Source organism: Gouania willdenowi, chromosome 4 (genome assembly GCF_900634775.1).
Source record: "Gouania willdenowi chromosome 4, fGouWil2.1, whole genome shotgun sequence".
Classification (NCBI taxonomy): domain Eukaryota; kingdom Metazoa; phylum Chordata; class Actinopteri; order Blenniiformes; family Gobiesocidae; genus Gouania; species Gouania willdenowi.
Window position 1 is genome coordinate 24,933,249 of NC_041047.1, and position 16,960 is coordinate 24,950,208.

Consider the following 16,960-nt stretch of genomic DNA (forward strand, 5'->3'; position numbering starts at 1 on the left):
GCGCCAAATCATAACCAATGGTATCTCAAGGCACTTTACAGTAGAGCAGTCTTAGGGACGGACTCTTCATTTTATGGATACACACATATGCATATATACGTATATACACATACATATGTATCCCACACCCAACATGAATTCATCATGGCGGCAAGGAAAACCTTCTGTTAAGCAGCAGGAACCTTGTGTGGATCCCATTCCTATGATGAACAGCCATCCACGTTAGGCTGTGTTGGGTGTGTGCAGAGAAAAGGGTGGAGACAGAGCCGCTGAGTCTCTGTAACTCCACACTGAGGATCCCACGGACCTGCAAGACAAAAGCCAGAAGGAGTACAGGAGCAAACACACAAGGGAGTAAGCAGACATAGAGGGAGTGTTTGAAAGAGGAATGGGACCCTCTCCGGTCCCTCTCTAACCTAAATGACCTCTCTCTTAACGCCCTCTCCAACCGAGCATGCCAGACCCCCCCCCCGGCAGTCTATGCCTATTGCATCTTAATTATGAGCTATGAGCTGGTTCCTAGCTAAAAGCTTTATCAAAGAGGAATGTTTTGAGCCTAACCTTAAAGGTAGAGAGGGTGTCTGCCCCCCGAACCGTGGTTGGTAGATGGTTCCAGAGAAGTGGGGCCTGATAACTGAAAGCTCTTCCTCCTATACTACTTTTAGAGACGAATGGAACAACGAGTAGTCCAGCATTTTGAGAGCGTAGTGTTCTGGGGGGATTGTATGGCACTACAAGCTCCTTGAGATAGACTGGTGCCTGTCCATTTAGGGCTTTATAAGTGAGAAGAAGAATCTTGAATTCTATTCTATATTTTATGGGAAGCCAATGCAGAGAGGCTAATACAGGAGTAATGTGATCTCTTCTCCTAGTTTTAGTCAGTACACGTGCTGCAGCATTTTGAACCAGCTGAAGTGTCTTAAGCGACTTGCTCGGGCAGCCTGCTAAGAGAGAATTACAATAATCCAGTCGAGAGGTAACAAAAGCATGGACTAGTTTTTCGGCGTCGACCTGAGACAGGATAGATCTGATTTTAGCAATGTTACGGAGATGAAAGAAGGCAGTTCTTGAAGTTTGTTTTATGTGAGAGTTGAAGGATAAGTCCTGATCAAATAGAACCCCAAGGTTTCTAACAGTTATGTTTTGTGCCAGAGTAATGCCATCTAGGGCAGTTAGGCTAGCATAGGTTTCTCTAAGGTGTCGCGGGCCCAGTACAATGACCTCAGTCTTGTCTGAGTTGAGAAGAAGAAAATTTTGGTCCATCCAGGCCCTAATGTCCTTTAGACAGGCCTCAAGTTTAGATAGATGGACCTAGCACAGAGCCCTGAGGAACCCCGTAGCTTACTTTAGTGTACACAGAAGACTTATTATTCACGTGTACAAACTGGTACCTATCAGATAGGTAGGACTTAAACCAGTTTAGGGCAGTCCCTGTGATTCCAAGTGATTTCTCTAATCTCTCTAGTAGAATATAGTGATCTATAGTGTCAAAAGCTGCACTAAGATCTAATAAAACCAGCACTGAGAGTCGTCCTTCATCTGAAGCCCAGAGTAGATCATTAGTTACTTTAACTAAAGCAGTCTCTGTGCTGTGTTGAGCTCTAAAGCCTGACTGGAAGTCCTCGAACAGGCTGTTGTTTTGAAGAAATTCACAGAGCTGAGCTGCCACAACTTTCTCAAGAATCTTTGAAATAAAAGGAAGATTAGATATAGGCCTGTAGTTTGCTAAAGTGATGGAATCAAGAGTAGGTTTTTTGAGAAGGGGTTTGATTACAGCTACTTTAAAGGACTGTGGCACGTAGCCTATTGATAGGGATATATTTATTGTCTCCAACAAAGATGGGCAGACTAGGGGAATAACTTCTTTAAACAGCTTAGTTGGGATCGGATCTGAAAGGCAGGTCGATGGTTTGGAGGATGAAATAATAGAGTTAAGTTCCTGAAGTCCTATATGTGTGAAACAGTTTAGGTTAGGCCTATTTACATTTAATGGTACAGCTGGCCCAGGTGAAGGCAGGGAGTGGCTAATTTTATCTCTAATCTTGTGAATTTTATTGTTAAAAAATGTCATAAAGTCCTCACAGCTGAGGGCTAGAGGAATCATGGGCTCAATAGAGCTCTGACTTTGTGTTAGCCTGGCTACAGTGCTGAAAAGGTACCTCGGATTATTTTTATTTTCTTCAATTAGTGAGGAGTAGTATGTAGATCGACTATGTCGTAAGGCTGTCATGTATTTACTATGGCTTTCTTGCCAAAGTATTCGTGACTCCTCTGTTTTATTGGAGCGCCACATTCTCTCTAATTTACGGGTTGTTTGTTTGAGTGTGTGAGTTTCAGAGCTAAACCACGGAGCTTTCCTCTGACGTTTAATAGTTTTTTCCCTCAATGGGGCAATTGAGTCCAAGGTGGACTCTACACTTTTACTTGAGTACTAAAGATGAGTGATTTTGCCACCTCTGTACCTGACTGTTTTGAGGCCTAATGATCCACACATACATGACTCTAACACCTGTGCATGAAATCAAGCTAGGACTGAAAGACAAACGGTCTAACACAACACATACTTGGTCTATGAATCATTGTAGGTTGTACAATCACGCACGCACGCACGCACGCAAAGGTGAAGAAGTTAATTATTTCGTCATCATGGTGATGAAATACAATTTTGCTGACTAGCTGTGTCCTCTTTAGTTATAACGAAATCTACTGCACTTTGAAACAGTCTCAAAGCACGTGCGTAAAAAGTGAGCTGACATTTTACGTGTGCGTAAAGTTTCATCAGAAAATGCAGCTAAAAACAGACCGATATGAGTTGTAGTCACAAAGGGATAAGACATGTGGCTCACACGCAGAGGTGTAAAGAGTACTGGTACTTGAGTAGAAGTAAGTGATACATAAAAATACACAAGTACAAGTCAAAAGTAGCTCAATTAAATAGTACTCAAAGTAAAAGTTACTAGTTACTTTCACCCACCATGTTTATTTATGGTAATACATCTTGCCATGGTTCCCTTGCGTACAGTAAACATTTCATGTATAAACTTAAAGAGAAAGAGACCAAATCTTGCACAATTGAACCAAATTTATTTTCCACATAGGCATCTGTATAAAATAAACCAGAGACATCCATTAAGCACATCTGGATGGATGTCATTAATATATTATACAGAAATACACAGACAGGCAAAGCTATTCAACTCTGGAACCCATGAAAAGCACAAAGCTTTGTTTCTTCACACCGTAGGGTGAGAATAATATCATTTGTTTAACTGTCCTCGCCCACCGGATATTTGTGGAAGGAATCAGAGCAAATAGTTCACACAGACCTTTTTTTTTTTTTTTTTTTTCAGCAACACCACGTCCCGTGTTTAATGTTTGTGAAACCAAATGATCCATTTACTGTGGAAAGAAGTGTTTCCTATTCAGTAGAAAGTAGCTCTCTCACAGCGACGCTGATGCCCACACAGAGATGTATCAAGGCCTGAGTGTTTGTGTGCTTTTAGGCTGTGGTTTCTGCTCGTGGACTAAAAAGAAGAAAAAAAAACATGTTTGCCGTACTTGAGTTTTTATTGTGCCCATCAAAACACAATCCCTGCAGTAAAATTAATGTAGATTCATCATTTTATTTTTCTCCGTTTAGTTTCATACATTCCACTTCACAAAGTAAATGTTGTAAAAGTCATTTATTGGTTTTGTACAAAGCATATTTAAAAAAAAAAAAAAAATCTCACTGGGGATTTCCAACCAGATAAGAATCATTCATTGCCAGCTGATCACCAGCATTGCATCACTGAACAATTACAGTGATGACCATGTGATACAGACAAGATCGACTATTTACAGTTTTCAGAGGTTTTTTGAACACTTCTTGGGAGGATAATGGAGACAGAGCATACAGCGTTAGCATCCCAAGCTCACAGAATACAACAAGCTTTTTCATGGAAAGTGCACGTATGGATGAAGCGTGTTTACAAGCATCTGGGCTTTCTTGAAAAAGATTTCTCTGACAAACGTATCCTGTGACGAGTGCAGCTTTGTTTTGCTGCTGAGCTCACCTCTGACAGGAGAGTGAATTCCTCCCTATTGTGTGAGGCCACTCCCTCTCGGGGCCCGACAAACACAAGGCAACAATGAAACTGTTCACCCTTCGTTCATCAAATCATCTGTTCTCCCTTGGAACCGGAAATTTAAATAAACTGCACAATATTTGAATCTACAGCTTTGACTGATTCCTTAATTGTAGTTCATAGACATGGAATAAACTGTCTATGTGGTTAAATGTGAAGTATAGGCTTACACAGGTGTTAGCGTACATCGTGACCTTGTCGAAGAAGAAGACCTTGTGATCTTCAATCCTCTTCTTTTGGATGCTTATGCTGGTGCCGTTCCTCATTTGTTTGAGAATGATTTCCTGGTTGGTGACGTCGGGCACCTTCACCCATCCGAAGATGAAGAAGATTCCGGCTTTTTCTGTCGTGAAGATGTCATGTCGTCCCTCTTTATCACCGTCTTGGAAAATAAAAAGAACAGTTTCCATGAGGGCACAGAAACAACGTGTGATCATGTGACTTAAAATAAATAAATGAAATTAAATAAAGCTGGTGCTTACTTTTCACTTTGCAGGTTAGAATAAGTTTGGCATCTGGAGTCAGCGCTGTAGCATCACGTGCGTAGCTCTGTTTCAAATAGAAAAGCACAAACAGAACAGATTAATGCTGCTGCTGATGCTGCTAATGCTGCTGCTAATGCTGCTGCTAATGCTGCTGCTGAGCTATGTATCAGTGATGTAATGTGTATACATATGGAGGACAAGGAGTGCCACATTTAAATAAATAAAAACACCGTTCATTAATGAATTTAATGTGCTAATAATTAATTAGAAGTCTGAATAATTGATGAAATGATTGGAAAGAGTGAAGACCAAAGCAATGGATTTGGTTGGATTGATGTTATAACCTTGTCCCCAGCAAGTCTGACAGATGAAATGAACTCATGATGTAAATAAATAAATAGTGAAACATTTTATCTTCATACTTTTTGGAATGAAAATGAAATGTAAAATGGATTGAATGTTTTATTGACACTTTGAATGAATGAATGAAAGGTGTCTCACCTGGCTGCATGGTGGTCTGAGGAGGACATGATGAGCGATGAAGGCCAGCACCAGAGCCACGACCATCAGCCCCATCACTATGGCCACAACCACGGAGCACCTGAAGCAGCAGCTGCACGAACCTCCCCGGGCATCCCTCGTCCCTTCTGCCGCCCTCACTGGTGCAGAAGCTTCCAGACTCGGTCTCATCTCCACACTGACCTCCACCAGCCTCTCCTCGTGCTCTCTCTGGTTTCTGTCCATAATGCAGACTTGGATGTTTGGCTGTTTTGGTCCCTGATATAGTCCATGTGCTGCGTAATCCCAGGTCAGGCCCCGCCCCTAATCTGTCTACGTAGTAAGGGAATCCCTGAGCTACGTTTAGTTTAATGATTGCCTAACACTTCTGCTGATGCTACATTACACACTCTATATAAACATGAGGCGGAAATGGACCAAAGGAAGAAAAATAATAATACAATCAACAACAAAAACATTTACTTTACTTTAATTAGCATTTCCACTTTTAAAAAAAATCATTATAAGAAAAATGTTTTTTTATTTTTTTATAATCTTCATTAATTAATACCTTGGACCACACACAGTACTGAGATTCTTGGGTATCTTCTTTCAATAGTAACGTTCAGAAAACACAAACCTCGCTGCACTATTAAGGTTACTTTATTCAAACATTTTCATACATTCAAAAAAAAGAAGTCATTGTCCAAGTTACCACTGGACATACAGTGATGGCACTGAACATTTACACACTAAAAAAATTAAATAGATCAAAATAAAAATGGAATACAATGGACCTAAAATCCCAGATCATAATGTTACATTGCATTATAGTTTTCTTCCAATGGACGACAGCAACGTCAAATATGTCTCGGTCATAGAGAAAGAAACAGAAATCCATCAACATGTGTGAGTGCGTGTGTGTGTGTGTGTGTGTGTGTGAGTGCGTGTGTGTGTACATACTGTATTAACTTCACTGCACAGAGCTCTGTACAGCCACTGCAGGTTATCATATTGCACTTAATGTGCAAAGATGCAGCTTTTTACACACACACACACACACACACACACACACACACACACACACACACACACACAAAAGTGCATTTCATTTTTGTAGTTTTATTGATTGACATGCAACTAAAACAAAGCGACAAAATTAACACATTTCCTCTGTTTTACTGCTGTTGATGGAGGGAACACATGGTTAAAAAGAATGAATCTGTGCATCCTAGTATTAAAAGAAACATGCACAGTGTAGATGCACACAGCACAACTTGTATAAATGACCTGTAATAATGCTCTGAGAATTAAACGTCTTTGTTAGCTTAACAAGGATCTTTCATTGTTTAACATTTGTAGTTCTAGCAAAACTTGATGTCAGCTAAAAATAAACTAGGATGGACTAAAATAGGCTTGGCAGGAAAAGCTGGCAGCTGTCAACAGTTTCTTACCGGTTCAGTTTTCGATTCAATGGAAGTTTCAATGAGAGATTGAAGGAAAGTGTCAAAGGTGTGACTTTGTTTTCATTCAAACTCTTGGATTGCTCAACCAACCGTTTTAATTCTCACACCTGTTGTAGTCCAGTTTGGGCAATCTTCTGGGAAAAATGTATTTGTTTGTGTCATTGTTTGTTTGTTTTCATGTATTCATCAAACAGCTGTCTAACTGGTCCTGGAGAGTAGCTGTACTGCACGTGTTAGATGTTGTCCTGCTCCAACGCACCTTAGCGCATTGGAATGAAAGTTGCATCATACAGATCTGCAGGAGAAATGCTACAGAGCTGCTTTACGGTGTTAGCGTTAGAGTTTTGGTGTCATTTACAACATGATGCCAAACACTTTTAAACACACAGATTAGAACAGATCCCAGTGTGAGACTACAAATCATGTGCTGTGACCTTTACACGAGTAAAAGTTTACAACCTGGTACGTTTCAGTGGCTGTATCTGAAGGAGTGGCCAGCTGTGCCAACATAAGCCACATCTGAACTTCCGTGAAATATTGTTGTGCTTGAGCCAACGTTCACCTGCAGTGAAACTGCTGATGAAATGGATGTTATTGGTTTCTACTGTTAACTCTTTAAATCTTCACTTTTCTTTCTTTTTTTTTTTTGTATAAGCAACATCTTGATAAAGCAGAACCCACGTGAATGTAAACGTCAGAATTGTGCACACTTGCTCAAACAAGGATGTTGAATTTGTAAAAACACAGGAGATTCAATTTCCATTCGTAACAAACATTCACGTTGGAAAAAGTCCCGTTGTGCAAGTTTGTTCTCGCTGCAGCGTCTGTCTGTCTCTGCTCCAAAAATGGAAAGTTGTTGCTTAACAAGTATACAGTAAATGAGTGGGGGTTTTTTATTTCATTTTAATATTCAGATTAAATATGCCTGAGGTAAGGAAACTTAGTTTAACGTTTTACATGTGAACTGTCAGTTACCCATACCTCTCTCCATTCTCTCATTGCAAAATGTTCAAACAAGCCAACACACGTTCACAAACTGATGGGAAATTTAAAAAAAAAACAGATTTTAATGACATTTTAACCCAAGATTGACCTTACACCAGACATAGGCAACTGGCGGCCCGGGGGCCACATGTGGCCCTCTGTCTAATTTTTGTACGGCCTTCAAAACAAATCCCCAAAAACTTTATTTTAAGAAGTTGGAAGGAATATAAAGCCCAACATAATACACAAAATAACTCCCAAAACACAAAATGACAACAAAAACAGAAAACCACAACAACCACTTAAACAACAAAAATGACTATGAAAACACACACACACAAAAAAAACCCAACACATTACACAATAGCTCCACAGACACACAAACTGTCAACAAAATGACCAGACAATACAGAAAACAACAAAAAATACAGGAAGTGATAAACACACACAATGACTCCAAAAACACACAAATTTACTTTTACTGACAAAACAGCAAAGACTAAACTCCCTTTCTCTCATCATTGGCAAAATTTTAAAAATCCATATATCGGTTTGTAATAGAAAAGTCTCTATGAAATTTGACTCAGTTATGTCAGGGTGGTTTCTACATTACCTCACTGGATCAGATTTGGAAAAAAAATGATGGGTGCCTGTACATTTGGACTTCCTGTTTTGTTATTAATGGGGATAGACATTTCTTACAAGTCTCTCTAAGTTTCTGCTGATGTGCTGCAAAAATCTCCACTTTTAAAACAGTTGAATCAATTCTACATACTGCAGCTTTAAAAAAAAAAAAAAAAAAAAAGATACATAAATAACAACACTTGCAAGGTTTATGGACCACCAGCCTTGAGCGGTGTGGCAGTTGATAAACATTTGGATGAGTTTGGTCTGTGATGTCATAGATGTGATGTCATAGTAAGAACAGAGAAAATCTAAACACCACATTCATTTAGACCTGTATATAATAAGCACTGCATAAATTCAATGATGGCTCGCTCAAAGCAAGGCAGCAAACCTTTTCTGAAATTATTGCTAAAAACATCAACAACCCCCGCACATTATTCTCTGTGATTGAAAATCTCACAACCCCCCACAGATTAGATACAGTAGCTCCTGAGTTACTGTCATCTGGTCAATGCAATGAATTTACTGAATATTCCAATTAAAAAAAGATAGTCAATAAAGTCAAACATCAGCAAAAAACAGCAAAATAACAAGAACCTTGAACAGCTTCAAACACTATGACGTTTATGACAGTGTTTTATAACCAGACAAAGGTCCTGGTGCTATTTCAGGAACAGCAAAGCACACACAAACACATCCTAGTTCATCACTACGATGCACAATTTTTAATGCTCACGCTAACTTCAGAGCAGAGTCCAAGAACTGTGGGAAGAAGCCACGAGAGCCCATCAAAGAGCACATGCAAACTCATTCCACTAAAGCAGTGGCTCCCAAACTCTTCACAGTCCTGTGCCCTTAACATTTAACCTGAAACCATGTACCCCCTACCGCTGCACACAACATAGTCATGTAATGCCGTGTTTTTAAACCTTGGGTGCATGGCCCCATGTGGGCTCACCTGCAATAAAAATGAGGTCTCCTGAAATGTCTAGTAATTTATAATAATAAAAAAAACACTGATTAAAAATGCATTTAAATGATAATAAACATTAAATATATAAATATTTATCAATATATTATATAAATATAAATATCTGAACTGACATATCTTGTCACTTTGTGCACTAAGCATTATCAAAAGCTAATTCTAGACAGAAAAACAAGTCTCTGGAGATGCCAAAAATTTGTAACTTTGAAAACCCAAAAAAGGTTGGGAACCACTGATAATGTCACATACAATGTAGCCCAAAAAAAAAGAATAATAACCTGTAAGGATTATAAATATGTAAAGCACTGTAGCTCTCGTCATGTTTGCGTTTTTTGATGAGATTGTTTCTCCGTCACCATGGGTAGTCTGACATCGTCAGCGTCTAATTTATGGCAATGCACGGAGGCTTCTGACTGCTGATCCATTTATATTCTAGTTTCCAATTTTTATTTTTCCTTCATTTACTCCCATATGACAATTAGCGTAACCCTGGGGGTACCCATACCCAGGAGTGGGTTGACCATCTGGCATACCAGGCATTGTCCTGGTGGGCATTCAACCTGAAGTGGGCCAGTCCGGTGCGCTACGTTTTTATTTTAGTTTTTTTTGACAAGCGAGTGGAGGCAGAAATGATAACAGGAGGCCAAAAATGGTGTAAAGGTGGCAAAAAACATAACAAGAAAAGAGTGAAAAGTGACTAAAATGGGCCAAAAGCAGTCAAGAGAAGAAGCATGTGGTATATAATGACAAAAGATAGTTTAAATGAGCAAAATGTGGCAAACAATAGTGAAAAAGGGCAAAACCGTGGAACAAAAAAAGGCAAAATGAAGGGAAAAAGGAAACAAGTGGTATTCATTGGGGAAGAAATTACTTATTTGGATGAAAAGAGGCCAAAAAAAGGAAAGAAAAGGACAAAAATTGGATGAAAGTGTCATAAAGAACTTGCAAAAATGGACGAAAAAGGAAGAAAGGGGATATTTACTGGCAAAAAGAAGCTAAAGTCTGAAAAAAATGCCAGAACTTTTTGAAAAGGGGCAAAAATGGAACAACGCAAAGTTGCAAAATGGCCAAAGAAAAAAGGTAAAAAGTGGTTAAAAAGTTCCCCCCTCTGAAGGTTTCGTGAGGGAATAATAATTAAAAGTAAATAAATAAAATAATTAAAATGACAGAATTCTGTCATTTTAAGACATGACATAATCGTTGGAGAGTTGCAATTTCATCACTGCCAAAGTGTGTATGACGTACTTTAACATCTGAGATAACACAACATATGCGTGTGTGTGTGTGTGTCAGTTTAAAAGAGGAGGCCGGCACAGACTAAAGAGGGACAATACGTTTCTCTTTTTCCATTTCATTTTCACTTTTGGTTATAGAGTGTGGGAGGTATCGGGCACTACGTGTTATCAACCTCTCCACTCTCACTGTGCACACACGCAGTGAGAGTGGCAATATAACAAAGGAAGTGACTTTATTCGTTCTAAATAAGAAACTCCCACGCTCAACAAGTTTTTCTTGTTCCAAATACTCGACAATCCCGACAATAGGAACAGAAAGAAAAACAAACACAACACGCCGTTATTCTAATACACTGTTTATTAATACATTATTCACGTTCGACCAACAACAACAAAAGGCAATCATTTAGTTCATACACGTTAGCTTAACTAATGCAGCAATAGGAACCAGTCACTTTGTCAGAGCTTGATAACAAAATACAAATAAAATTAACACACAAACATCTACAATAAAACAAAGTGTGTGTACGTGTGTGTGTGTGTGTACGTGTACGTGTGTGTGTGTGTGTGTGTGTGTGTGTGTGTGTGTGTGTGTGTGTTTCTGGGCACATGTTCAAGCATGTGACATTCATGTACAACATAAATCCCATTTACATTCATATTGTGCAACAGAACATGTGTTCAGGTATCATCTATACACAGTATTCATTGGAAGGCTGAGGTACACTTAAAAAAAAAAAAAAGCTCGTAAAATATAAATAGTTTTCTTTTTATATTCTATAAAACATAAATAAAACAGTAAAATCAGGTTACACTTTATTTGAAGTTTTATACGTAAGGCTGACATTACGCTGTCTTTATTATGATTATTATGACAAAACACCTGTCATTAGCATGAATAAGGTGTCATGAAGTTGTCATTAGGTTTTGTTCACTAAATTATGACACTTTTGGAGCTATGTTGGCATTTTTTGGGTTAGGGTAACAAACGACACTTAATGACACTTTATTCATGCTAATAACAGGTGTCATGTCATAATAATGACAGCGTAATGTCAGCCTTATGTATAAAACTGAAAGTAAAGTGTTACCTAAAATCATAAAATGACAGCATAGTTTGTGTAATATACAGTATATATTTTTGTATTATACACATTGTCATTTTATACATTCAGGTAATAGGATATTTTAGGTTTTGAACGGCATGATTTGCAGACTTTACTCTTACCTAAAAAAGGTTTTTTGGCCCCAAAATGTTTGAGTTTGTTGTAAATGACAAATTGCCATCACAGAAATGAGCAAAATACAGAACTTTTGTAACACTGCAGTAGGGCTGGGTGATATATCGAGATTCAAGATATATCAAGTTTTCTATATATATTTATAGCTTATTTTGTTTTAAAATACTTGTTTTAGCATAAAAAGCACTTTTAGATGGATTTCTGAGTACGTTCTACCTTAGACTTTCCTCTAAACGAGCCACACTACAGAACTCACTCACACGTGCTGTCCCTTAGAGGAGAAAAACTTCTAAATGTGGCTGTGTGATATTTTGCATCAGCAAATTTAATCCATAAATTAATCAAAATGTATATGGTATATCACCATTTTGGTCCATATTGCCCAGCCCTACACTGCAGACATAATCCAGGTAAATGTTATGGAAACAAACCTTAAAAAGATCATCACATTCCTCCGTCTTTTATCATTTGATAATTGTAAAAGCACCCAACAGTCTGTGGAGTCAGTGTTAACCATTAATAAACACACTTCTTTCCCTGCAGATACCTCAGGCCCATGGTGAGGTTACTGATCTTGAAGCCTATGACGGTGGACGAGTGCAGACTGGCTCTCTGCTTGTTCCTGAGGTAGACGATGCTGTGCAGTCCTCTGCAAACCTCCCGTGAAGCGCTGAGTGCGAAGGAGCTCACCGCGCTACCCGCCGCCTGCAGCTGCAGCGTCCCAGTCTCCTGCAGGCTCAGGCTCCTGTAGCACACGTGCACGTGCCATATGTAGAACCCAGCACAGCGGATGAAGATCTGGTCCTTCTGCTCATTCAGGTCCATCATGTAACTGCTGATGATGTCGAGGAAGTGCACTGTTTTGTTTCCTGAGGTGGCTGAGAGAAGCAAGACAAGTACAGAAAGATGAAGTAGATACAAACCCCTAACTTTAAATCAATTTAAACATCTGGTTAAGAAGTGTTCAAATGTTAATGTTAGTTCAAATGGTCTGGGGAAAAGGAATTCAAACTAAAATACTGGAACAACCCCCAAAATAAAGGATCTAGAGACCAGGGACCCCCACTGTACCTGAAGGTGGTTGAACACAGACATAAACATTGAAGAACAGTCATGTGGAGACAGGGCCATCTATATTGTATATTTGTATTATTATTATTATTATTATCTATCTTACTTTATTTTTTACTACTGTAATGTGTATCTGATCCTTATTTTTAAGTCTTTTACTAACGTTTACAGGTTTATTCTTTCTTTCGTCTTTGTTAAACGTTTTATTCTTTTATTTGTGATATTGGTTTTCATAAAGTGGCTGTAACAAAAGCAATTTCCCCCTGTGGGATTAATAAAGGAAAATCTGATTCTGATTCTGAGATTTTTTAGGTCCATCCATAAAGTCAGCAAAATGATGGTCCATTGTTCTATGAATCTGTGACAACAACATTTGTTTATTCGTCACAATAATATCCGCTGTTATCCAGGAAGGTTATGATTATTGGCACCATAGTATATATTCATCTTAAATATATAAATCCTTGTTTTAGTCTGAAATAAAATGGGTTAAAAGTGACAACAAATGGTGGAAAAGGTGGTGAAATAGGATTTTAAAAAACACAGAAATTGGTTAAAAGTGTCAATAATGGATTCAAAGTGGCGGGAAAAAAAGTGGGAACAATTTCTTTAAACTGGCAAATAATAGGCATGACAAATTGTGAATGTGGTTAAATTCAAAATGAAATATGGTTCAAAGTGACAATAATGGGTCAACATATGTGACATTAGATGGGAAAAGTGGTGGAAAGGGTTTATAAATGGCAAACATGTCTTGAAAGTGGCAGTAATGGGAGTAACGTAGCAAAATGTAATTAAAAATTTCGCAATAAAAAGTGATGAAAATAGGTTAAAATGTGGCAAGTTTGGTGTAGTTGCAGAAAAAGGGTAAAAATAAGCAAAAATGGCCTGAAATTGTTAGTTTAATTTTTGTTCTTTAAGTCTTAAGTTTCTTAAAGGCATCTGGCGACGCCCTCCCAGTGTCTCAACCCCTGCCTTAATTCATAACTTGTCAGTTAACAGTAGACAGAGGCTAATGCATCTTTTATTACTGTAAAGTTCCAAAGCATAAATTCTATCCTGATCTGTCTCCAATATGTGAAAAATGTAAATTAGCTGAAAGTTCACTGTTACACTCTTTCTGGGATTGTCCCACTGTACAACAGTGTTGGTCTAGTATCTTTTTTTTAATATTTATTTTGGAGTATACTTGGCCACATACAGAGGTATGTAATTCTTTAGATGTTCTACAGCACGTGTGTCAAAGTCCGGACCATTAAAACTTCTGAATCGGCCCACTGGGTAAAGTAAAAATTTCTGAGAAAATATGAATCATTGTGTAAATGACCAAATAGTTTAGTTGTGGATGTTTTAATAGGGTTGCAAAGGGGTGTCAAATATATATAATTTCCAGGGGGATTTAAACTCTGGACATTTGGCAATATTCAAAAAATAGAAACTTTTGAAGGCAATAATTTATTGAAATTAAGCAGAAATTGGGAGTCATTTTAAATCACTATCATATTCAAACATAAATATTGGCATCCATGCATAATAATGCACTTTAAAAAACACATTTCAACAGATTTATTTGAAAGTAGAACTTTACAATTATTTTATTAAGTGGAGTTTCATTGAATTTGCCACAAAGTCAATGAAACAGTTTTCAATGCTTATGGAACATGATGGAAGTCATTTTTTATTCAGATTGTTAAAAGAAATTCTAATTTTCCCAAAATCTTGCTCAAGCCTCCAATTATCTGACAAGATGTTCCCAAATTAAATAAATATAGTCACTGTCACCTATTGCTTGGATATTATCGGTGCCTTATATACTACATACATGTAAAGTAGAAAAAAAGTGAAAATTGTTCGATTCCCAACCTCTGAGGCCCACTTGAGGTCAAACTTGTCCGTATTTGGCCCCTGAACTAAAATGAGTTTGATACCATTGTTCTACAGAGACACAGAACATCCTGAAACACCTAAGGAACGCTTTATTACTCTGAACTATTGCAGCTAAAAGACTTATTCTGAAAGAATGGAAAACAATAATGTGACCAACCTTTAGTAATTGGCTGAATGAGCTGGCCAATATAGTACATATGCAAAAGCATGGATTTGTAAACTCCTGGTACGGTGATCAACAAAATCTTTTAGACTTTATCAATGTTCAGTTATAAATAGTGATGTCACTTTAATGCGTTAATTGCGATTAATTCATTACAGGAAAAATGTATGCGCAAAAAAATTATCGCGTCAATCGCTTCTTTTTTGCATCCCAAAGAGCGCGGAACCTTTCTCATTGTTGCGTTCCCGGTATACCCATAATAGTGATGCACCGGATACAACGGTAGAACCTGAGGAGAAGTCTTAGGGGGCGCTAATTTCAGTAAAAACTAAACACACCAGATGGAAAACTAAAGCCCAGTTTTGTGCAAATTGTGCAAGAAATAGTTTGTGGATCACTTGAGGTCTTCCTCCTCCAGCGGAGCGCCCTCACCTCAACGCTAACTATGCAGCAGCTAGCACCTCAACGCTAACTATGTAGCAGCTAGCCCCTCAACGCTAATTATGTAGCAGCTAGAACTTCAATGCTAGTATATATAGAAGCTAGTACCCTATTGCTAACTATGTAGCAGCTAGGCCCTCAACGCTAACTATGTAGCAGCTAGCACCTCAATGCTAACTATGTAGCAGCTAGCACGGACAGCAGTCCTTCAGAAAATAGACCAAGCAGACAGAGTGGTCCATACAATCCACACTGGACAAGATGGTTCAGAACCAAAATGAATAAATCCATGAGTGACAAATGAACAAGGTCAGTGGATAAATGACTGTAGTGGACAGTTGACCACTCTCAGCGATAGAGAATGTGGGCGGCGCTACTAATACTATTAGAAGTGATTACTTGATGATATTACAGTACTTTATTTTGTGACGAACAATGTTTTTTATGTGATAATTTACAGTTACAGTTTTATTTATTATATATTATCTGAAGGAGAGAAAAAGTAACACATTTGGTGTTCAGTAATTATATTGATCATAAAAGTGTTTTTACTGTTTATGATGTGCTAAGCACTACATATGGACCTGATGTTTTATTTCATTTGTTTGTATTTTCTGTTATTTGTAGATTGACTAAAGTACACATCAATATTTCCCAAGTGGTCTAAACTAAAGGTGTCAGCAGCCCTTTATATTCTCACATACAGTGGAATGGAAATGGTTCAAGTCTGTTAAAAACTTTATAAAGTCACTTTGTTATACGATCTGCCATAATAATGTAATTTAAATGAAAATAGAGAATGTTTTCTCAGCAATTTTTAGATGAGACTAAAAAAAGAGATTAATTTGATTAATTAATCACAAAGGGGTAAGGAAGGGTAAGAAACACTTTATTAAAGGGAGAATATAAAAAGAGAGGGCAGTGTTACACCTAGGTGAGGGGGTGGGGGGGAGAGAGCAGGGAGGAGTGATTCTTGGTAGAGAAGTGGAAGGGTGGGGAGGAGTTGATTACTGTAAAATGAGAGTGAGATGTGAAGTTGTAGACATGAGGCCTAACTATAATGGTGGTTGTTGTGGGCAGAGAGAAGGAGTGAGTGGTAATATCTGAAACAGGTATTTTGGATCAACGTGTCTAAAGTTAAGCCCACTACAAGTTTTATCCCACATTCCAAGGCATGCTAGTGCATCGTAGACTGACGTATGTGCAAGCCAAGAGGCAGCTACCGCCCCCCACATACACACCCGAGAAAGCACCCAGAAGCCGAGGAGCCAGCGCACTCCGCCACTGCCCCCAACCCCCAACCCCAAGGCCCCCCACCGAAATCCACCCCACCGACCCCAGCCCCACCGCCGCACCCTATCCCCTGTGTGAATGTGTGTGTTTATTGAATGTATGAGGTGCAATTTAAACCTTTGTGTATATATGTGTATGTGGTGCAAATACATGTAGATCCGGAGGGTGTACGTGGTAGTCGCACCCTCCGGGGGGTGGTGCGTTGAGGTGCGATTAAAATTGGAGGGATTAGTAGGGCAATTTTAGCCCTACCAATCCCCCGCGCCACTACTCAGTAGCACAGGCGGCGGCACCCTCCACCCTCAGCCCCACCATCCAGCCCCCCAAGGGTTGGGTATGTGTGTGTGGTGCACCAAGTGAGTGAGCCAGACCAGCTGGGAGTGAAGTGAGGTGTTTATTTTAGGAGGCCTGTCTGGTACGAGCCCGGCCCGACCACATGGCGGGCCACCGGAGA

General features: G+C 38.8%; 1 protein-coding gene across 1 annotated transcript in view; it reads right to left on the reverse strand.

The window, feature by feature from the left end:
• Nucleotides 1-5,446, reverse strand: part of LOC114461722 (uncharacterized) — an 8,741-nt gene extending 3,295 nt beyond the window's left edge. Inside the window, exons 1-3 of the mRNA XM_028444020.1 lie at nt 5,114-5,446; nt 4,610-4,676; nt 4,314-4,509 (exon numbers count right to left, since the gene is read on the reverse strand). Coding sequence (XP_028299821.1) covers nt 4,314-4,509; nt 4,610-4,676; nt 5,114-5,356 — 506 coding nt within the window. The 5' untranslated portion in view covers nt 5,357-5,446. The remainder of the gene's footprint in view (nt 1-4,313; nt 4,510-4,609; nt 4,677-5,113) is intronic.
• Nucleotides 5,447-16,960: the final 11,514 nt, after the last annotated feature.